Source organism: Pinus tabuliformis, chromosome 1_2 (assembly GCF_031772625.1).
Source record: "Pinus tabuliformis cultivar Carrire ecotype Pingquan chromosome 1_2, CPIR1, whole genome shotgun sequence".
In the NCBI taxonomy this organism is placed as follows: Eukaryota; Viridiplantae; Streptophyta; class Pinopsida; order Pinales; family Pinaceae; genus Pinus; species Pinus tabuliformis.
Window position 1 is genome coordinate 328,276,398 of NC_142298.1, and position 23,157 is coordinate 328,299,554.

At 39.0% G+C, this 23,157-nt stretch overlaps 1 protein-coding gene across 2 annotated transcripts in view; it reads left to right on the forward strand.

Moving 5' to 3' along the window:
- The window catches only part of LOC149205703 (uncharacterized), a 392,500-nt gene that overhangs the window by 278,664 nt on the left and 90,679 nt on the right, over positions 1 to 23,157 (forward strand). For both annotated transcript variants that reach the window (XM_089395141.1, XM_089395142.1), the window contains exons 20-25: positions 14,642 to 14,728; positions 14,865 to 15,093; positions 20,535 to 20,578; positions 20,699 to 21,043; positions 21,145 to 21,197; positions 21,329 to 21,377. In XM_089395141.1, the coding sequence (XP_089251267.1) occupies positions 14,642 to 14,728; positions 14,865 to 15,093; positions 20,535 to 20,578; positions 20,699 to 21,043; positions 21,145 to 21,197; positions 21,329 to 21,377 (807 nt within the window). The remainder of the gene's footprint in view (positions 1 to 14,641; positions 14,729 to 14,864; positions 15,094 to 20,534; positions 20,579 to 20,698; positions 21,044 to 21,144; positions 21,198 to 21,328; positions 21,378 to 23,157) is intronic.

Sequence of the window (23,157 nt, forward strand, 5' to 3'; positions counted from 1 at the left end):
AAGATCACAGTGTTCTGGAAATTATATTGAGTCAAGGTTTGACTATGTTCGACACAGTTTGATGAGCTTCCTATTGATGCCACCTGAATGGACATCAAATGAGTTCAAAGACTTTTGCAGAGAAGCTGGCATTAAGAGGGAGACTACCACTGCATATACTCCTGAGCAGAATGGTGTTGCTGAACGCAAAAATAGGACTATTTTGGAAGCTGCCCGTGCCATGCTATGTGACCAGGGTCTTCCAAAGTTTCTGTGGGGAGAAGCTGCAAATACTGCTGTGTACATTCAAAACTGATGCCCTCATTCCGCTTTGGACTCCAAAACTCCCGAAGAGTTTTTCTCTGGTAAGAAACCTGATGTCTCACATTTTAGAATTTTTGGATGTCCTGTCTATTTTCATGTGCCGAAAGAAAAGAGAAGTAAGCTGGATGCTACTGGGAAGAAAGGAATGTTTGTGGGCTACAGTGAGACTTCTAAGGCATATAGAGTCTATGTACCTGATCAAAGGGAAGTAGAGATAAGCCATGATGTCACTTTTGACGAAGATGCTTCCCTGAAGAAAGTAGTAGATCTTCCTAGATCTGAAGAAAACCATGAAGAAAGACCTGGAAATCTGGAAGAACCCCAGGCTGAGACTATGCCTGATGTTGAAGGGCCAATGGACCCTACTGATCCTTCCCCTTCTCTAGGAAAGAGGCCATCATGGCTCAGGGACACCCTCGAAGATGCTGAGGGTCATGCTGCCCCAAGGGGAACATTCCGAGAAAGCAAGAAGCCATGTAGATACCAAGGGTATCTAGCTGCCATGAGTACTATTATACAATCTGAACCTGGATCTTTTGAGGAAGCCATCAAGCATCAAGTCTGGAAGGATGCTATGAGGCTATTATGAAGAATGATGTCTGGGATGTGGTCCCGAGACCGAAGGACAAATCTGTTGTCACCGCTAAATGGCTCTACAAGATTAAACATGGATCTGATGGGAGTGCTGAAGAGTTTAAGGCAAGATTTGTTGCCCGTGGCTTCTCTCAAAAGGAAGGAATTGACTATGACAATATATTTGCACCTGTGGCTCGATATACCACCATCCGATCCATCATAGCCCTTGCTGCTACGCAAGGATGGAGTCTTCATCAGATGGATGTCAAGACCGCTTTTCTGCATGGTGCAATAAAGGAAGAGGTGTATGTAGAACAACCTCTGGGATTTGAAGTTCAAGATCAAGACACTTATGTCTGCAGGTTGAAGAAAGCCCTCTATGGGTTAAAGCAAGCACCCAGAGCTTGGTATGAGAGGATGGATAGTTACTTGATGAAGCTGGGCTTCACTCGAAGCAATGCTGATCCAAACCTTTACTTTAAGGTTGAGGAAGGAAAGCCTCTCATTCTAGTGCTGTATGTGGACGACCTCTTCCTGACAGATGATGACCCTCTCATTCATCAATGTAAGAGGGAGCTTGCTGCTGAGTTCGAGATGAAAGACCTAGGACTGATGCACTATTTCCTAGGCCTGGAGGTCTGGCAGAGACCTGGAGAGATTCTCCTTTCTCAAGGAAAGTATATTGTGAAGCTTCTGGAAAGATTTGGGATGGTGGACTGTAAGTCCATGTCGACACAAATGGAACTCAACTTTAAGAAGTTGAGTGGCAGCGCTGCAGGGCCTATCTTGGCCAATCCTACTGAGTATCGTCAACTCATAGGAGCTTTGATGTTCTTAGTGAACACCCGTCCGGACATATGTTTTGCAGTGAATACTTTGAGTCAACAGATGGTTGAGCCTCATCATTTTCACTGGGTTGGTGCCAAGAATCTTTTGAGATATCTTCGGGGCACGATAAACCATGGGCTGAGATACACTGCCGGGAGTGTGATACTCCGGGGATATACTGATGCCGATTGGGCTGGCAGTGTGGTGGATCGTAAGAGCACATCTGGATGCTGTTTCAATCTTGGTTCTGCTTCGATCTCATGGATGAGCAGGAAGCAGAAGTCGGTGGCTTTGAGCACCGCGGAGGCCGAATACATTGCTGCTAGTATGGCCTGTTATGAAGCAGTTTGGTTGAGGAAGCTCTTTAGTGAGCTGTTCCAACATGTGCTAGATACCACTGTAATACTCTGTGATAATCAGAGTGGGATTCGTATGACTGAGAATCCTGTGTTCCACGACCGATCCAAGCATATTGATATCAGGTACCACTTTATCCGGGATATGGTACAGCGAGGCGCCGTAAGGCTCGATCATATAGGAACTGATGAGCAGGTCGCGGATACTCTCACTAAGCCCCTGGGGAAGGTCAAGTTCCCAACCTTCCGTGAGAGTCTTGGTGTCGTGGAAAGACCCTATGATATGGGTCCTGTTGGACGATGAGCTCTGGGAGCTCTGGGGGGCTTTGGGGATAGCTTCTCGGAGCTATAAGCACTCATAATGCTTCTGCCCCACCCTTGTGATTATTGAGCTGGTTCGCCACTCATTTAATCTGTGCCCCGTATGCATCCTACCCATTGAGTTCAGGGCTCATGGGAAGTACCTCTCATTTGGCCAATGAGGTGTGGAAAAGCTAGAGACTATTAGCAAAGACTGATGGACGCATCAGAGATTGCCGTACTCTCTATCTAGGATGGCATGGTCCAACCACTTGATCTGGGATCAAGATTTGTGAGGTCTGGGACCTCTGGACTGATTATGTCAGTCGGGGAATGATGTCTTTGTGACTGACCCACTTCTGTTCTGAAATAAAGAAGCCAACAAAGCAAGTTTCGGCGGGATGACTCACGATGTTAATTGCACTAATAGATGGAGTTCTCCCTAGTTGAGAGGGAGTGTTAAAATTGGACAACTAGGTCCAAACTCCATGTTCTGATGCTCAGATTAAGAGGCTAATATTTTTGTTGGATTCCTCTTTCTGAGAGGTGTAAAATCCATATAAAAATAGTCTTAATCCGATGAGCAGAACTTATATTTTGAATTTATTATTCTTAATAAATTATATGTGCAAGGTCAGCCAGTTTTGTAATGTAGGCTCACATGCCCAACAGATGTGTCACACACCCTCATTGATGGATATATATACAGGAAAAGTTGGAGAGAATTTGAAGACAACTCAACTCACATCTTCCTCTCTCATCCTAAAAGTACGAGCTACCAGGAGGGTTGTTGTGACACATGCTGGGCTGGCTGACCAAAGGAGACTTTGCTGGTTGAAGCATCCTGTTGACCGTCGAAACGAACACATTCATTTTTCTTGTTTCTGATTTGTCTTCTGTAAGATCTGCTTATATGTTCTATCTACATTTCGCTTATCTACTTGTATGATTGCTGTGAGAAAAGTGAAATCGCTCTTAGCATAGAACATCTACAAAACTTTACATGTGTTCTCATAAATTCACATCAAATTAGGGTGTATTCAAGACCTTGAATTGTCATTCCATATATTAGACATAAAAAAGAAGCATAAACACCCAATTACATAATGAAAAGCCATACCTTCGGGGTTGAAAGGCCACCTTCAAACATATGATCATAACAGATGGGCGAGGGCACATAATGGCTAGCTCAGGTGATGGAGAATGGTGGCACATCGAGCTACTTGGTGGCTGCAAGGGGCTGTGGGCTATTGGCTAAAGGTAAATCTAGGAGAAAAATTCTCCTGTAGGGGTCACCCACTGGTGGTGGGTAACAGTCCCTACTGTTGCTATGCAATTCATGGTAATGTTAAATTCTTAAAGTAAAAGTGACATTCTCCTTTATCTTTTATTTTCATCTACTTAAATTTTTAACATTACCATGAAATGACATGGGATGTTTGAGAGTGGTTCTAACCTCATTGGATTTCATATGGAGAAAGTAGAATTTTAGATCTCACTCAAAATCCTGCAGACTTTAACATTTTTCCAGGATTTCAAGATCAAGGGGATTGCAATGTTTCCATCGGATTTTGTCATGTACAAGGGTATGGAAATAGTATTTAATCAAGAGCACCAATCCCTCTATGTACCTTGATGTTAGTGGCTTGGTTGTCAAACTTCTCTATCATGACCCTACTAAAAATATACCCATCACTCAAATAATATTTTGACTTGACATGTTACATTTTTCTATCTTACTTTTATGCTTAGAGGATGATATTGATGACAAAGATCCCAATATATGTAATGATTTTGATGATATGTAGGCATTTGTTGTAGCATTATTTTATTTTATTTTTTAATGTTCGAGGCCATCTAGAGCCTGTTTGTTAATGCATTTTCGATTCAGAGATGGATTGAACTCGGTGCTATTTTGGTTATGTGCACCCTTACGTATTATATAAATGAGAACTTTTGATTATTTGCATATAAATGGTTTGGATTCATATGGATGCACATGAATATATATGTTTTTCTTTAAAATTTGAATACTGGTCAATTGGTTTTTTACTGATTCCATTCTAGTTCCGACTGATTCTCAGTTCATAGGGTTTTCCAGTTCGATCACCGGTTCGGTTCCGATAACATTGGTATCTACTATAGTTTATTTTGCTTAGTACTAATTAGATTCTAAAATGATGAATGATGAATTTAAATTTTAAATCAATTTACATTTTAGCAGTGAAACAGGAATCGACGATTTTGCCGATTAATCGCGATTCCCACTCTGCTCGGCCATGAAACGATCCGAACTGAATCTTCCCGAGTCAAATCGCGTTGACCGAGTTTGACTCGTGGTCAACGCGATTTTGACTCGCGAGTATGGCGATTATTCCGACTCTGCGTTTTTTTTCCGAGTCCCGCCAAAATTTTTGGGTTTAGGTTTATCGGGTTTTGGGTTTCTGTTTGTCGCATTTATCACTTTATCGAGCTGTTTCATAATTCATCGTCCCGCATCCATAGTCCCACGTCCAGCGTCCAGACACTGCATAGTCGACACCGCCACAGAGCCTCGGAGCTGCATTCGACGCCACATTGTTGAGAGTCGAGATATCGTATACCTGTGTGGGCCTTCAGGTAACTCCTCTCTCTATATCATATATATATATATATATATATATATATATATATATATATATAATGATGAATCGTGATACTGTGCAACGTGATCAGGTGATGCGAATCGCGATACAGCAGAGAAGAACAGATGCTAATGCGGCAATCGCAATGCCATATATGTATCTGCCTGATATATAACGCAGAGTCAACTATCACAGGTCACTGTCTTAGTGTCTTCTTGTCATATCACGACAGGGTCTCATGTATATTTTACCATCCTCATGCACAGGCATATGTTCTGGTTATACAACTTCTGTTCCAGGAATTAATCACTATCATAATCATCTACAAGGCACATTCGTGCTTACACAAACATTCCAATCGATCTCAGGTTCAAATCATATACAATTCAACCTCTGTTAGTGCACAAAATCCTTGTCTACAATTTCGATGCTTTGCATACAATCATCAAGATGAATCTGGACAAACAAACAATTATGTGTCACTACACTTTTTCAGTAAGACATCCTAACCCAACATCCCTGTTTCTTCCTTGTCAAAATCTTCACAAATGTAACAGCTTCAAATTTGAACAAGACACCAAACTAACCTTGCCACTGCAGTAGAGTCACCGTAGGTCTTGTTTGTACAGGAACTGAATGTTTTTAGAGCTTAGTGAAAATATACTTTCATAGTTTGTTCAAGGATAATAAACACCCTATTTCAAGGTCTGCTGAGTCTATACTATATACTTATAGAAAGCCTGATCCATTTCCATCCAGAAAATTTTAAGAACTGAGTTATCCTTTTCTATAGTGCCACTAAAATTCAAGCCATTGCCATTGATCCTCAATTCAGATACCATATCATCATGGATCTCAACTTTCTTTTCTACCATTGAAGTTATGTATTACTATTATCATTATGAAGGTTGCTCACACCTCAGGCTAAGTCAAATTCACTCGTGAAGGCTTTCTGTTATTTTAATTTTTGCATGATCAATAAACAAGCTTGAAAATTAGTAAATTACTTATTCCAATTTCCAAGCACCTTTTTCGAGATTTAATGAGAGATAAGTCAACCTTAGAGGAGGGTGCTACTGTTACTGCTGTTGGTGTGATGGAGAGCACAGTTTTTGGATCTCTTTCGCATAAGATAGGGTGTTGACTGTTGAGTATGTTTGCTTGGTAAGGACTCAAGGAGACGCACTTCTTAAGGAATTTTCAAGCAGTTAATGTGCCACTTTTTGGTCTGCTTCACATGTCATCTATGGCGCTGTTATGACTGTTCTCAACTAGCAAAACTTAAAAGGCAGTACTGTACTTTGGCCTTTTAGCATGACATGGCACTTTCTTGGTGTGCTTTTGTGCCAATTTTTAGAGCTATGTTGTGCTCCATTGAATAAAGCCAGGGTTCTGCATGTTTTCTGGTTTTATTGAAAGGCAACATTTCTATATGTTTACTGACATCTGCCTTCATTTAATCTTTTAAATTTCTAGCATATTTTAAATTTTTCGATCATTTTTAAATTTGATTTTTTGTTGTCTTTCACAGGAGCCACAAATTAAATAGAAGCCACGACTCCAAATCTTAACAGAAGCCACAAATTAAACACAAGTTCAAAGCAACAACAATGCCGAGAGAGATGGACTTTGCTTGGGCTTATTGTGACAAGATTCCTGGAAAATCCAAGATCCTTTGTAAATTTTGCAAAAAGGAATGTAGTGGAGGCATTTATAGATTCAAGTTCCACCTTGCACAAATACCTGGCCATGATATAGGTATTTGCGGCAAGGTTGACGATAATGTCAAATACCAAGCAGCCTTGGCCCTTGAGATGTTAAAGCAGCATAATGCCAAGGAAGCAAAGCAAAATACTGAAATAGGAACTGTTGGAGTTGATACTTTTTCTGCCATTAGCCCCATGTCAGCTCACTCTGTTGAATCCTCAATGCCGTTCCCAAGTTTTCCACACATGCCTCCAAGGCCAAGTCAAACTCAAAGCCATGCGAGTCCTTCAACTCCTTCCTTCAACACTGGAGGTGGAAACATAAACACCTTTTTTGCTCCCCGCACAAAACCCGGTTCCCAACCTAGCTTGGATGGCACTGGTTGGGAAAAAAATATCTATAGTCAGGCAAGGAAGGCCATTGCTAACTTTTGGTACTATTCTGACATACCTTTCCACTGTGCTAGAAGTCCTTATTGGCAAGCTATGATTGATGCAATTGCAGTTGCAGGTCCAAGGTTCAAAGCCCCTACATCAGAGAGCCTTAGGACCATAGTTTTAAAAAACGGCCGTTTCGAAACGGAAACGGCCGAGTTGGTCCGTTCCATTGCCCTCTGGAGTGACTCGGTACAAAAAACGACTCGGCCTCATTGGATTTCATATGGAGAAAGTAGAATTTTAGATTTCATTCAAAATCCAGCAAACTTATCAGTTTTTCAAGATTTCAGGATTGGAGGATTGCAATGTTTCCATTGAATTTTGTCTTGTATTAGGGTATGGAACTCGTATTTAATCAAGAGTACCAATCCCTCTATGTACCTTGATGTTAGTGACATTGGTTGTCGAACTCCTCTGGGATTCGCTCCCGAACCAGGAGCTTCTGAAAATTTCGCTCCCGCTCCCATTTTCGCTCCTGCTCCCAAGTAACACAAAGAAGAGAAACCGTTTGGATAAAAAACAGTTAAATGATCTAGTTTATGTCCAATACAACCTCCGGCTCAGACGAAACCATTTGCTGAACAAAAGACCTGATTCAGATCCCATTGTGTTGGAAGACATTGATCCAACATCAGATTGGGTAGTGGAGAGTCGTCCAGTAGAGTTTGAACCTGATGATGATCTTGATTTAGATTTAGATATCGAGACATCAGTTGAACTTGAACATGCTGTTCAGTTGAATGCAGATCCCAATCCACTAGCCTCAGTCTCACAGCCAGCAAGGACTCCAATTGTAGGTGCTTCCTCTGCTCAGCCATGACAGAAGCGCAGCCGCATATCTACTCTATCTCAACTTGCATCTGCTGCAGTTGCACAGCCTGCTAGTGGTACCACTTCTACAGCTACAGTTGGAGATGATGATGATGAGGAGGAGCCATGGGGCCCCCTGTCTGACTCTGATGATGATCCAGAGATTGATCGACATGATCTTGGCTCCTTTGGCAGTAGCTACTAGCCAGTAGCTGTAGTACTAGTACTGGAGTCTGGTCACAGTGTACTTTTGTTGTAGAGGCCATTTCTAGCCTCCTTGGTTATGTGTTTTTTGTTTTGAGTCTTTGATCATGTATGACAGTTGACTATGTATTGCCGTTGGGTACCATTTTGATATAATGGATTGGTTCATGAGCCTACTTTGATCATATGTTGTCTTCCATCTATATTATAATGCTGTGTGTTTGGAAACATGAATGAAAATCTTTAAAATTATGTTTAAAATCTTTAAAATTATGTTTTTTTTATAAAAAAATAAATATTTAATGTATTTTTTACAATGACCGAGTCACTGAAATCGAGCCGGCTGAGTCATTACCGTTTTGGAGTCGGAGTCGGAGTCGATCCTCGGCCGAGTCGGAGTCGGAGTCGGAGTTTTAAAACTATGCTTAGGACAGATATGTTGTTAGAGTGTTGAAGATGTCATGCTTGTGCTAGCTGAGTTTCGTCAATGCTGTGAAAATCGTGATCGGGATTAAATCGGCGCGGGGAACAAATCGGAAAAAAATCGAAATTATTGGGAAAAAATCGGGAAAAATCGTTTGGTGCAAAAATATTCATTTTTTTCTTTTTTTTTTTTTCAATTTTTTTAATATCTAAACCATCTACAACATAAAATAAATACATTGACACATAAATATGATAAAAAAACTAATATATAAGATGTTTAATATCATTTCTAGCGCTAAAATCACACATAACATTGAATCATGTCCTAAATAGTAAGTCCCGACTCCTGAGTCCCAACTCAGCCTCAAAATATCAACAAAAAACATGATAATGTATCTCATCATGTCATAATGTCATATACAATAAAATGAATGTTAATCCTATTGATTTCCTCTGCCCCTCTTGCGAGAAAATGCCACAACTTTCCCTTTCCCTCTTGCCTGTGCTGGTGGAGATGGCAGTGGAGTCTGATGTGCTCTAGAAGCTGAAGAACTAGAAGTAGGAGCTATAGGAGGTAGACCACGTCCTCTACTGGTGGCAGGGGTAGCCCGGGCAGGTGGTGTCACCTGGAAACATTACAATCTCCCAATCTTGAAATCCTGAAAAAATGATAAGTCTGCTGGATTTTAAATGAAATCTAAAATTCTACTTTCTCCATATGAAATCCAATGAGGCTGGAACCACTCTCAAACATCCTGAGTCATTTCATGGTAATGTTAAAAATTTAAGTAAAAGGATGAAAATGAAGATTAAAGAGAATGTCACTTTTACTTTAAGAATTTAACATTACCATGAATAGCATATCCATACTAGGGCCTAGACTTGATCATTAAGTTGCCCCACTCAAAAATTACTTGTTTCTTTAAAAAAAAACTGCATGAAAAAACCCAAAAAAACGTTATAAAACTATGTTGTCGCGACCCCCGACAATTTTTTCAATAAAAATCGACAAAAAAAACGGGCGATTTTTTCGTTTAATTATCGCGATTTTATTGGCAGAGGGAAAAAATCGCGATTTTTTCATTTTATCGCGATTTTCACAACATTGAGTTTCGTTCATCATGGTTAGAAACAGGGTGCACCATCATGAGTGATGGATGGATAGATCAGAGGAATAGAACTTTAATAAATTTCCTTGTATCTTGTCCCGCAGGCACAATGTTTCTCAAATTAGTGGATGCTTCAGACAAGGTTAAGACTGCCCAACTTATCTATGAAATGATGGAGGAAGTCGTTCAAGAAGTGGGAGAAGAACATGTTGTACAAATTGTCACCGATAATGCAGCTAATTATATGGCTGCTGGTAGACTTTTTGAGATGAGGCACCCCACTATTTTTTGGACCTCTTGTGCTGCCCATTGCATAGATTTAATGCTTGAGGACATTGGTAAGCTTCATTGGATACATGAGGTTGTGGAGAAGGCAAAATCCATAACCAAATACCTATACAACCACACTATTGTCCTAAACACTATGAGAATATACACTGAAGGTAAAGAAATTGTTCGACCTGCAGTGACTAGATTTGCAACAAATTTCATATCTTTGCAATCTGTGGTTGAGCAAAAGATAAATCTGAAGAGGACGTTCTTGGGACCTGAGTGGATGGGATCTAAACATTCCAAGACCCCTGAAGGCATTGAAATTGCTGCACTTGTGTTTAATGATGGCTTTTGGAAAGATGCCGAAGAGATTATTGCTGTGATGGAGTCCCTTGTTAGAGTTCTCAGGTACTTCAAGTCTTTTAACTTTTTCATTTTTTAAATTTCTTTTCAAGCTTCTTTTTATTTACAATGTTTCATATTTCTTTAAATTTGAATGCTTGAACTTTCAGGATGGTTGATGGTGACAAACCCGCTATGGGTTACATTTATGAGGCGATGGATCTCACAAAGGAGGCCACCAAAAGAAGATATGGGGATGATGAGACAAAGTATATGCCTCTTTGGGACATTATAGATGCACGTTGGGATAGGCAATTGCATTCCCCCTTACATGCTACTGGGTACTTCTTAAACCCACAATATTTTTATGATAAGAGCAAATTTAATGAGGATGGGGAGGTTGGCAGAGGACTTATGACATGCGTGGAAAGGTGCTTCCCTGATCCAGAACAACAAAGTCGTGTCTTTTCCCAACTAGAAGATTATAGGGCACCATCTAAATTGTTTGCCTATACCAGTGCTATAAGACAAAGGTCTAAGATGTTGCCAGGTACCCAGGTTGAAGGCTTCATCAATTCATTAAATTTGTTTAAACTTTATTTTGTATGTTAAATGTTTTATTAAATTTTCTTTTCTTTTTAAGTTTTTACTATTTACTAATTTAGTACTTCTAGTCTTCTACTCACAAACCCTTACCACTTGCTAGGTCTTTGGTGGAAAAACTTTGGTAGTGATACGCCAGATTTGAAGAGATTTTCCATTTGAATCTTAAACCAAGCATGCAGTGCTTCAGGTTGTGAACGCAACTGGAGCATGTTTGAGAAAATACATTCTAAAAAGCGCAACCGATTGACACAAAAACGCTTGAATGACCTTGTATTTGTCCATTACAATCTACGACTTCGCAACAAACAAATACAAGGTGAGATTCGAGAGCTTGAATTTGAAGGTTTCATAATCTAGTTCGTACTTTAAAGTTCAAACTTCAAACTTCAAAGTGAAATTTTAATTCACATTTCAATGTCTCATGATAATGACAGGTATGGATCATTCACCAATCGACCTTGAAGAGATAGATTTGCAAGCTACAAATGCGGCAAACTAGGTTCAATTAGATGAACCTCCTCTTTTAAGCCTTCATGACTTGGAGAACTTTGAGAGTCAAGCAAATGAAGGAGTGGAAGGAATCGCTTCTAGTTCTCACTCTTAAGAGTCTTAGACTCTTAGTTGCTGATTTTTTTCTGATTAGTATGCAGTTTTTAACTTTTTTGTAAACTTTTAGAAGCATATGCTTCTAAGGACTCAAGACTCAGTGCTTTGGATCATGTTTGGACTCATAACATATATGAGATACTTATTTGTTCATGATATTTTGGACATCTATTGATATTATGCATTGTTTGGACATGCCTTTACCCAATATTAATGAAAAATGGTTTTTTTAATTCAATATATGTGTATATTTTTATTTAATGAATTCAACGATTTTTTGCCGATTTTTTCCCGATCCGATTAAAACTCTTCGTTCTTTTGCCTCGCCGATTTATTGCCGATTCCGAGTCTGGTAACATTGCATTTTAGAATGATGAATGATAAATTCAATTTTTAAATCAATCTAAATTCTAGAATGATGAATATGGATCAATGTATTTCATTATTTAATTCAATTATGTACAAATCAATATATTTATGCTTTCATTATTGGATATGAATTTGAATATATATATATATATATATATATATATATATATATTATATATATATATAATCTCGTGGTGTATGGATGAATGATGAGTATGAATGATGCATCTACTGGTATGAACAATGAATATGGATCAATGTATTTCATTATTTAATTCAATTATGTACAAATCAATATATTTATGCTTTCATTATTGGATATGAATTTGAATATATATATATACCTTGACGTCTCACCGTCCCCCCTAAATTTCCCTAAAAATTGAGGGTACTCCCACATGTCCCCCTTGTGCGTCTCCCCGCACCCGCGTTCCCCGGACCCATAGTCTTGGTGGAACATTGGATTTTGTTGACATTGGATGCTCTAGGCCACTTGTTGGAGTTTGCTTTTGGATGGCGCTGTGATGGTTAGTAACCACTTTGCTGATGATTCTCTTCTCTCTATGATCGTTGAGTGGGACTTGTTGATGGATCCCCTACTTTCTTGGGTGTGTGTTGTGCCGCTTTAGGTTGTGGTCAATAACTAGAAGATTGACTATTAGCTGGTTGGGTTGGATGCAGTGTCAGATTGGATTCCTTTTGCTTGGTCCATATTTGGCTTGGGATAATTGTGAGGTATTTGGGTATTCCTTTTGGGGTTAGTTTGTCAATTGTAGCCATGTGGAATTGGTGTTTATAGAGGCTTCAGAGCAAAATGCACATTTGGCATCATAAGACCTCCCTTTTGTTGGGAAGCTCACTAATGTTGAACATATTCTTCAGGCTGCCCATGTCTACTATTCCTCTTGTTGGTTCCCTAGTAGGACTAAGTTTCAGTGGCTAGATCAGATTCTGTGATGATGCTTGTGGTCTAAGTATGGTGGCCAAAGGTGTCTTTCATTGGTTCCTTGGGATGTCTATATTGTGCCCAAGGATGGTGGGTGGTGCGCTGTTTAGAGGGTTTCATTTCTTGGCAGATTTTATTTAGGCATTGGGTGACAACTGCTCAACAGTTTGGTTGAGTTAGAGGGGTTTCCGAGTTATGTGACATTATATCTTCTCCTCACTTGTTTCGGGTTTTTGACTCCCTTATTTTCTGGTGTATTTGGTCAGCTTGGAGGGCTGTTGTAGGTTTGGTCTATTTTCATTGGGAAGGTAGTCAAGTAGGGTGGGATCTAGCCAGCCGACCCCTTTGTAGTTAGCAAATTTAGGGGTCTTGTGTTGCCGTGATGTTTTGTTTTCATGCCAGCTGATTGAGCAAAAAGGCATTTCATTTGGAAGGATTTGCAGGATTCTTCCTCCCATAGTTGGAAGGATTGATGCTGTCTTTCTTTGGAATATGGGTTAGTCACCCCTGCGGCTTGCCTATCTTTCTTCGGAGTATGGGTTAGTCACCCCTGCCTACCTTTCTATTATGGAGTTGGGGAACATTATTTTGGAGTTTAAGTTGTTCAAAACAGTGTTGAAAATATCGGTATCGGCAAAATATCGGCAAGGGTCCAGAAAATATCTTATCGGCAATATCGACAAAAATATCGGCAAAATATCGGCAAATATCGGCAAGCATAAAAAATAATTTTTTCAAATTTTTAAATATAGCCGATATTTTGCCGATATTTTCAAAATATCACGATATTTTGCCGATATTTTCCGATATTTGCCGACATTTTCTCGGCGATATATCGTTTTGCCGAAAATATCGCGATATTTTCGAATATCGCCGATATATCGCCGATATTATCAACAGTGGTTCAAAATGAGTGTTGGGATGCTAGGGCATTTTTGGATAGATTGGGGATGGAGTTTTAGCTTACCTTGCTTTGCTAGTATGACTCTGAATGTTTGTTTTCAGTGCTTCATCAGCGACATCTGTTATCCCTATTTTTCCATGCAAGATGGGAGTCCTCTAATGCAAAGGACAAATGGGTGCATTGGCTTCACAATGTCTGTTTGTTCGGCTTTCTTATAAGCTGATGGTTTTCTGCTTGGTCGCTGAGTTATCAGGGTATTCACTCCAAAGCTTGGTTGGTTAAGAGTTAGCTTTTAGATGGCCAATGCCAGGTTTGTCACTGCTTAGAGTTGGTGAAGCATATTGTCTGGGAGTGTCCATTTGGAAAGCAGTTCTGGAGTTATGTTGAAAGATAGTATTCAGCTTTTTTCCGTACAGGTTGCATTGGCATGCGACAGTGTTTGGAGAGGGCAGTTTCCTTGTTCATTATGGTTTTTCGCAGATATGGCATTGCTTGCGAATTTCGGCTGTATTTGACTTTTTGGATATTCAAGTGTAAGTTTGTCTTTAAGAGTGAACCCAGCTTATTATCCATCTGTTCTCTGTGCCAGGATGAGATATGTCATCAGCTCCTGGCCAAGGGCATTTTGTTTATCAAATATGCTCAATCTCTTGATCTAACAGCTTATTCTGATTTTATTGCAGCTTTAGTTGCTTTATGGAAGTGGCTGTGATGTCCACCGTATTTACCCTTCCACTTTTTGCATTGCTGCTTGTAAATATTTTTCTGTAAATATGAGGCGTATGTTTCAAAAAATTAGTCGTGGTGTTTTGTTTAGTTTACCATCTCCAATGTTTATTTAAATTGTTTTCTGCATTTAGTGCTTCACAGTTTCAGTTGTATGGTTTCAAAAGATGCTTTGACTTGTATATTCAGGAAAAATCTGCTTCTGTTCCAAGGCTTACAAGAGAAACAAGTGGCATATCCAGTGACTTCAATATCTTGTCTTCTCTTAATTCTCAAGTAAGGATCCACTCTGAATAATTTGTAAGCAGCTTTGAGTCGTAAGCATTTCAGATTATACAAATTGACAATCTGAAATTTAAATGTCATAGGATTTCATTTATTTTCCTGACTTGCGGTTTGTCTATGTATAAAGCTTTTTGAGAGTTCAGGTTTAATGAACACATCAGCTGTGTGCGCCCTGCTAGAAGCATTGCGACAGTTGTCCAATGACTCACTTGGTGGAGTCACTGGTGGGCTAGGCCAGTCTGCAGCTCTGAATTTCGGCATTTTAGGAAGCTCGGTATCTGCACAGACGCAACAGACAACAAATAAGGTGTTTGCCGTAGAAAGGATGATAGCTATACTTGTAAACAATCTGCACAGTATGTTCCGCCTAACCAAATTATTGCTGTCTTGTTCATTTACTCTTCATGTTCACCTTGGATAAATTAGAAATTTATCTGTTCTTTTTGTAAAAGTTTTTTTTGTAATGTTCTGTTTTTCTCTCTTTTCTGCAATAAGAAGGATTGCTTGGAACTTTATTCCTCTTAATGAGGGTATGGTCTGTTTCACAATACAAAGCAACCATTTATATATATATATTTTGGGTAACTAGGTTGAGCCTATGCTGGGGCCAGCCCGTCTATTGGATGGAAGAATGATCTACCCACTAGCGGGATGCTATCACTAAGATTTTGTGAAGCTCGGTTGTGCTTGGAGCCTTGGACTCGTCTTTTGATAGTTTAATTCCCTTAAAAGTAGCTTCCATCCTCAACCTCTCCCATGAGGTTTGAACTTGAGACCTGATGGGTGTTGGAGAATGTAGTAGGGCAGCTATTAATTCAGTTCTCCTTAACCTTAATAATTGCTTGTGAACTTTAGTTATCTTCTTATGTTTCTTTATTAGATCTTTTCATCAAACAACTATCAAGAGCAGAAACAATAGTGACAATAGACACAGGAAGTAGGCTCCAAGCCAAGGCAAAAACCCCTCCAAGGGGAAAGCCCAGAAATAATCTCTTCTATTCTTATAGAATCTGCTTCAAATGAGAAAACCAAGACCCAAAACCCTAAACTAAGTCCTCCTCCAAGCTCCAAGTCAGCCCTTCAAGAATCTTTTCCAAAGAAGTCAAAGTTTGACCAAGTCAACAAAGGTCAAACCACCTCAAATCTGCTTCACTTCAGAATTCTGGCCTTGGAACAGCAGAAACCCTTCTTTTTGGCACATGTCAACATTTCAATAAGTCATTCAAGCAAGTTAATGTCTCCAAAGTCAATGGGTGTCAATGTTCTTCAAATCAGCCCTTATTCAACTCTTGACCCTGGAACTCGAATCTGCAACTCGACCTACAACTCTTCGGCCCTGCAGCAGCACAAAAACCCTAATTCACTTCACACGTGTGAGCAGAAAAGTACAAATTTGTGCCTCTTTCCTTCGCTAGGAATTCCTCGTCTTCTTGCTTCCTTGCTCTAGATTTGTTCTTGTTCCCAACTTCAGATTGAACATCTTTTGTGTGATCGAATTGGTGGTAAATGAGGTTGAAGCTGCTTGTATATATACCAATCTGTGAAGGTCAAATAGCCTCTTCTAGGATGACTTGTCACTGACAAGGCCGTCTTGTGCTTGGAGGCTCATATGGACTTTTTAGACTCAAAATAATTTCTTTTACATGTTACATCTTTTAACTAGGGAGGTATTCATAATTGTACACCCAGTACAAGGATATTCTCAAACTGAAGAGTTCTCATAAGAAGAGTCATATTAGTAAGCCATCTTTAAGCATCAACATCATGACCAACATTGTCAACATAGTAAGGCCTTAACTTGACAAGCTCTTTTTATATCAAAGCATAGTGCTGGGAGGCTTTACGTGGGATACCAAACTACCTCTTCAAGGTACATACCCCATCCGGATGTTCACTAGGTATGTCCTTTTAGGACTATTCTTATCTTGGATTCTCAATCCTCAAAGAATATTGGTCCTCTTTGACCACTCTTATCTTGGATACCTGTCCAATCCTTAAAGAGTGTCAGTCCATTTCCTATCTTGGATTTTCTATCCTCAAGGAAATCTCAGATGCTTATCCAATCCTCTATTCTCCCTATCATGGCCTTCACTTAGACGTACAACTGTTAGTCCTGGCCTAGTGCATGACACATGATAGAAGAGAATACAATGTCCATCATCACTCCCTCTCAACTAGGGAGGATATCCTCATTCCCACTTGATTAGGGAATAGATTCTTGCTCCTTCACAAGTATTTAAGGAGACTTTCTTACTTCCTCTCAAGCATAGAGGAAATTTCTTTCACTTCCTTTCAATTGGGAAGTCATAACAACAAGCTCTGTTAGCTTATTTTCATCACTGTGTCAGTAACCAGTTCTTCATGGAGATAGTAACTGCATGACTTCTTCTTTCCTTTGTATCTCATTATCTTGAGCTTTTTTCTTCCTGAATGTTGTGGAGCCATCCCTTCCTGAACGAGTTTTCTTCTTATATCTGTCAAAGACATGTTTCTTTTTCCAAGAAGAGAAATACTTCCATTATGCCTTTCATACTACAACTTGACCATTTGCATTCTTTCATCCTTCAAGAGTATTATTTCTATACTTGATGGAGTATATATCACTCATGTCATAATGCTAAATCCAAGAGCCTTCCAAAATGATGGTTCTTATAGGATCTTAGAAAAATGACTACCTCTAACATTATGTTAGAAAATGATTGGATGAACTATAATATGCAATATGGTCCAATCTTCTCATTCTTTGACAGTTAGATGACTTTTCAAAGCAACTTGATTATGTAGAATCTAATTCCTCTACTATCATATGCTTCTATTTATGATGCCATGCTTTACAAAAATCAAGACTCTTCTCGAGAATGCAACAATGTATGCTATTCAATAGTAAAGATCCTTGGTATCTTCTCCTTTCTTCTTCTTCTTCTTAAGTTATCCCTTTTCCTCAGCGATGTGAGCTTCACTTCTTTCCTTTCTTTTGTTGTTGTTCTTGTTTGGACTATCCCTCTCAAAGTGTCCATACTCCTTGCATCCAAAGCATTGAATCTTGGACTTATCTAGCTTTTCCTTGGACTTTCCAAACTTCCCTTTCTTCTTCTTCTTGGACCTTGCAATAAAGGCTTGAGACCTTCCATTTGATTCAGTGTCATCCTTTGCCTTTATCCTAGATTCTTCCAAGATACATTGAGCCCATAAATCATCAAAATAAGTAGTATCCTTCGAGTAGATACTAGTTGCAAAATTGCTCCAATCAGATGGTAAAGCATTTAATACACAAATAGTCATTTCAGATTCGTAAACAGTTTCCGCAAGTCCTTGCAATTGGTCTCTTATTTGCACTGTTGATAATATCGTAGATATATCGGCGATATTCGAAAATATCGCGATATTTTCGGCAAAACGATATATCGCCGAGAAAATGTCGGCAAATATCGGAAAATATCGGCGAAATATCGCGATATTTTGAAAATATCGGCAAAATATCGGCTATATTTAAAAATCTGAAAAAATTATTTTTTATGCTTGCCGATATTTGCCGATATTTGCCGATATTTTGCCGATATTTTAGCCGATATTGCCGATAAGATATTTTCTGGACCCTCGCCGATATTTTGCCGATACCGATATTTTCAACACTGCTTATTTGTGAGACCTTCATAAGATAAGTGGCCATGTCTTCATCCTTTGACTTCCTTATTCTATATAGTTGATTTCTCAAGGAAATCTTTTGACTTGATGTACTTATATAGTACAACTTTACCAACTTATCATACATATCCTTGGGTGTTTTTAAATCAGTAACAAAAGGAACAAGATGATCCTAAATGAATTCAACAATGATTCATTGTGCTCTTACTTCTCCCTTCTTGTATTTTGCTAATTCTTGAGTCTTCTCTTTGTTTGGTACAACCACTTCACCAAGGACATATTCCATGACTTCATTTTCTGTGAGTGCCAAGTCAATCCTCTTCTTCCATGCTAGGAAGTTTGCTGATCCAATGAGTTTGTTGCTCTCCTTGCAAAATGTAGCCATATGATTTGTAGATTGAGACAGAGAAGACAATATGATACTTGTCAACCAAGAGTCCTCCTTGATGATGTCTCCAACTATCTTGATACTTTCAGGATCTTCAAGGAGATTTCAAAGATGTCCTAGAATTATGACTTCTAGGATCCCTTCAACAACAGTGTCTTCAAACAACTTTGAGATTCTTTGATGCTTCCTTTTCTTCAAGATTATGCACTAGAGAGCCTTCAACAAGAGCTTTTTCTTCCTTCCTTCAATGAGAGTGTGATCCTTCTTGAGATGATGAGATCTTTGATGAAAGTTTGATGTAACCTTCCTTCTGGGTCAATAAAGCTTCATCTTCTTTCCTTGTGTCCTTTTGCAAATGGTTCCCCTTGACAAGCAATCCCTTCTTATGTCAACAAGATGACTTTCCAGTTGCCTTTTCTTTGTTCACCTTAGCTTTGATACCATGTTGGAGAATGTAGTAGGGCAACTATCAATTCAATTCTCTTTAACCTTAATAATTGCTTGTGAACTTTAGTTATCTTCTTATGTTTCTTTATTAGATCTTTTCATCAAATAATTATCAAGCGCAGAAACAATAAAGACAATAGACACAGGAAGTAGGCTCGAAGCAAAGGCAAAACCCGTCCAAGGGGAAAACCCAAAAAGAATCTCCTCTTCTTATAGAATCTGCTTCAAATGAGAAAACCAAGACCCAAAACCCTAGGTCAAACCACTTCAAATCTGCTTCACTTCAGAATTTCGGCCTTCTACTTCAGATCTGCAACTTTGGTCCCTTGGAACAGCGGAAAATCTTCTTTTTGGCACATGTCAACACTTCAAGAAGTCCTTATTCAAGCAAGTTAATGTCTCCAAAGTCAATGAGAATCAACGTTCTTCAAATCAGCCCTTATTCAACTCTCGGCCCTGTAACTTGGATCTGCGATTCAACTTGCAACTCTTCGGCCCTGCAGCAGCACAAAAACCCTAATTCACTTCACACGTGTGAGCAAAAAATTCCAAATTTTTGCCTCTTTCCTTCGCTAGGGTTTCCTCCTTGTCTTCTTGCTTCCTCGCTCTAGATTTCTTCTTGTTCCTAGCTTCAGCTCGAACTTTCTTGTGTGATCGAATTGGTGGTAAATGAGGTCGAAGCTGCTTGTATATATACCAATCTGTGGAGGTCGAAAAGCCTCTTCTAGGCCGACTTGTCACTGGCAGGGCCGCCTTGTGCTTTGAGGTTCATAAGGACTTTCTAGACTCAAAATAATATCTTTTACATGTTACATCTTGCCCAATAGGGCCTTATAGAATTGACAAGGACTCTCTTGACTCAAGAAAAATATTTTTTTGACATGACAAACCTTGGGAGCATGAAAAGCATGCTTCCCCTAGATGAACAATAAAATGAAGCATGAAACCCATGCTTAAAAATAATATTTTTCTTTCTTCTTTTTCTTGTAACATAAAATATACATATTGACATGAGTACAATGACAATTATGAAGACCAAAACTAGTTAAATTTTCCAACAGTGGGGACTAAACCACACTCAAACCAACTGGTCTACATCTTATGGGTTAAAGCATAACTAGTGTCCAGTTGTTCATTGTCACAATAATTAGTGCTATGCATTTATTAAATTTTTGAAGTCTCTCTTGGATTGCACTTGTCCCTAGCTGTAACATTTGAGGCATGTTCTGGATTTCCATTAACAATGGACATAACATCTTCTAGATATTGGTCACTTTGAGCTGGATTGGTTTATCATTATAGTGTTTTGGTTATCAGGAGTGGAGCTAATTTGGGAACAGGTTATTACTCATCTTCTCGAGGTGAGGTCACTTTGGTAGATTGTTTCTCTCTGTAAATGAGTTTGCGAAATTGCTAACTTCATTATGTTCTGTCAGTTTTATTACATATACTGCATACTAATTTTTCCCTGGATTCTGTAGCTGGCAGAACATGGTAGTTCACAAGTACGGAATATGGCACTGGATGCATTAGATCGGGCAATCTGTGCTGTCCTAGGATGTGATAAATTTAAGAAGGAATCTTCAATGGTGTCATCTGTGGCCTCAAAAGGTGAACACGAAACAGAAAGTGACAATAATATTTTAGATGCTGAATTAACTGACACAGTAAGGGACTATATGTCTTCTAGTGGTGAAAATGGGTTGAGTTTACAATCGGGGAGCTTTGAGTATGCTGTTATTTCACCTTTAAGAACATTGTACAGTAAGAGTCAAAATGCCGAAGTTCGTGCTTGTGCACTGAAGATATTATTGCATGTTCTAGAGGTAAGTTTTTTTGGAAATGTTTATGTATCTTATAATTTAGAAGGTTCAAGTTTCATGAATTATCATTATGTGGTTTGTACTTAATTGCTTTGTTATTTCAGAGGCATGGTGAGAAACTGTATCATAGTTGGCCGAGCATTCTAGAAATGTTAAGGTAGATGTACACCAGTCTAAATCTTTTATGTACTTCTGTTAAATAGACCTCTTTTTCTTTCGATATGTGAAGTAAATACTTTTATGTTTCTGTCTGAATTGGTCATAATATTTGGTAAATACTCATTACAGATCAGTTGTAAATGCATCAGAGACGGACCTTATACCGTTGGGATTTCAGGTGTGACCATCTTTAACTACCTTCCTTCTCCTTCATCTTTTCTTGTTTCTCTACTTCCATGTGGCGCAATGTGTAAACAGTGTACGTTTGATTGCACTTCGGAATTCACTTTCAATGGCAATTATCTTTCTCAATGCACAATCCAGGAAAAATATTGTGTGCATGAAGGTTAGCCTAAAGGTGCAGACATTTCATAAAAGTGCAGGCTTTTGATGACAATTACAATGATATTCAAGAAAAAATTACTTTTCTCATCCTTGCTTATCTTCATGGTCGTGTTGATGGCCTCACATGTTCAGTTACTGGAATATAATATATACCATTGATGAAAAAATCAGCATTGGCAAAAAATTGTTGAAAGTCCAGACATTGGGACATTAGAAACAAAAGAGAAGAAATCAACAAACCATGATAAGCATTAAAAAATACAAAATAATTTCTATTTTTTTTCAGTATTTTAAAAATCTAAACCAACGGCAACTTCAAATAAGCACACTGGAATATAAATATGGAAAAAATACTGATATATATGATGTAATGGATGCCAAATAAAACATCAAAGTTGGTACTGGTTCTTGATAGTTGTCCAATCAAGGACTGAAAACTAGAAAACCTGTTACCGCTCATATACTGTGAGGATTGTTTTGGATTGAAGATCCTGTCATGCAACTTGCAGTAGGAGTATCCATGCTCTATGTTGTTGATTTGATGGATACTTTTTATGGATTATCACCTTGTTCACATCATCATCTCTTATTTGTAGGCTTGCATCTAGCAGATTTGGTGTTTGAGGGTCTTTCATAGCATTGCTCACACATTTGATTGACCCTTCACACATCTAAGGAGAGGGATAGCCATCAACTAAGGGTTTCCCTAAGTATTATTCATCCTTGATGTGGTGAATTAGTTTTGTTGTTTGATGGTATTGTTTCTTAAGGTGTCACTTGGACTATTGCTTCATTGATTTGTGATGCTTGGGGTAATGCATTCATCCTTTTTGCACATGCTTTGAGGATGGATGACTATACTTTGGATGATGAAGATTTGATTTGCTAGATCACGCTCCTATTGTGCCCATGGTTTTAGCAATTATTTGATAGGTTTTGCACAGGAGAGCATTCCCTTGATGCACATTCTACTATGTCATCTCACTTGTGGCTCATGGTTTGAAGAGATTGATGGTGTTTGGAAACGGACCCCTATACCACGTTTCCTGCAACATAGCCTGTCCTCCATGAACTTTACATCTCGTCAAACTACTACCTTCCTGCTCCTTGGAAGGTAGATTCTGTATGCCTTAGTGTTCTCACTGTATCCCACCAGATATCCCCTTTCCGCAGTTTGATCTAGCTTCCTCCTCTTTTCCTCTAGTATGCGGCAATATGCTAAACTGCCAAATATCCTGAAATGAATGACTTCAGGTGTCTTCGCTGTGAAACTTTCTCTGGAGTAATCTTGCCCAACGCCCAATGAGGAGTCCTGTTCTGAACATAGACTGCTCTGTTGCATGCTTCCGCCCACAGGAATTTCGGCATATCTTGATCATACATCATGGCCCTCGCTGCTTCTACAATAGTCTTGTTCTTTCTTTCTGCTTCTCCATTCTGCTCCGGATTGTAGGGAGCTGTCCACTCTCTTCTGATGCCCTCCTTAGCGCAAAAATTAGTGAAGTCCTTATCGACATACTCTCCACTAGTATCTGAGCGCAACAATTTATTTTCTTCCCAGTCAGATTCTCCACCAGAGCCTTGAACTCTTTGAATCGACAGAAAACCTCGTC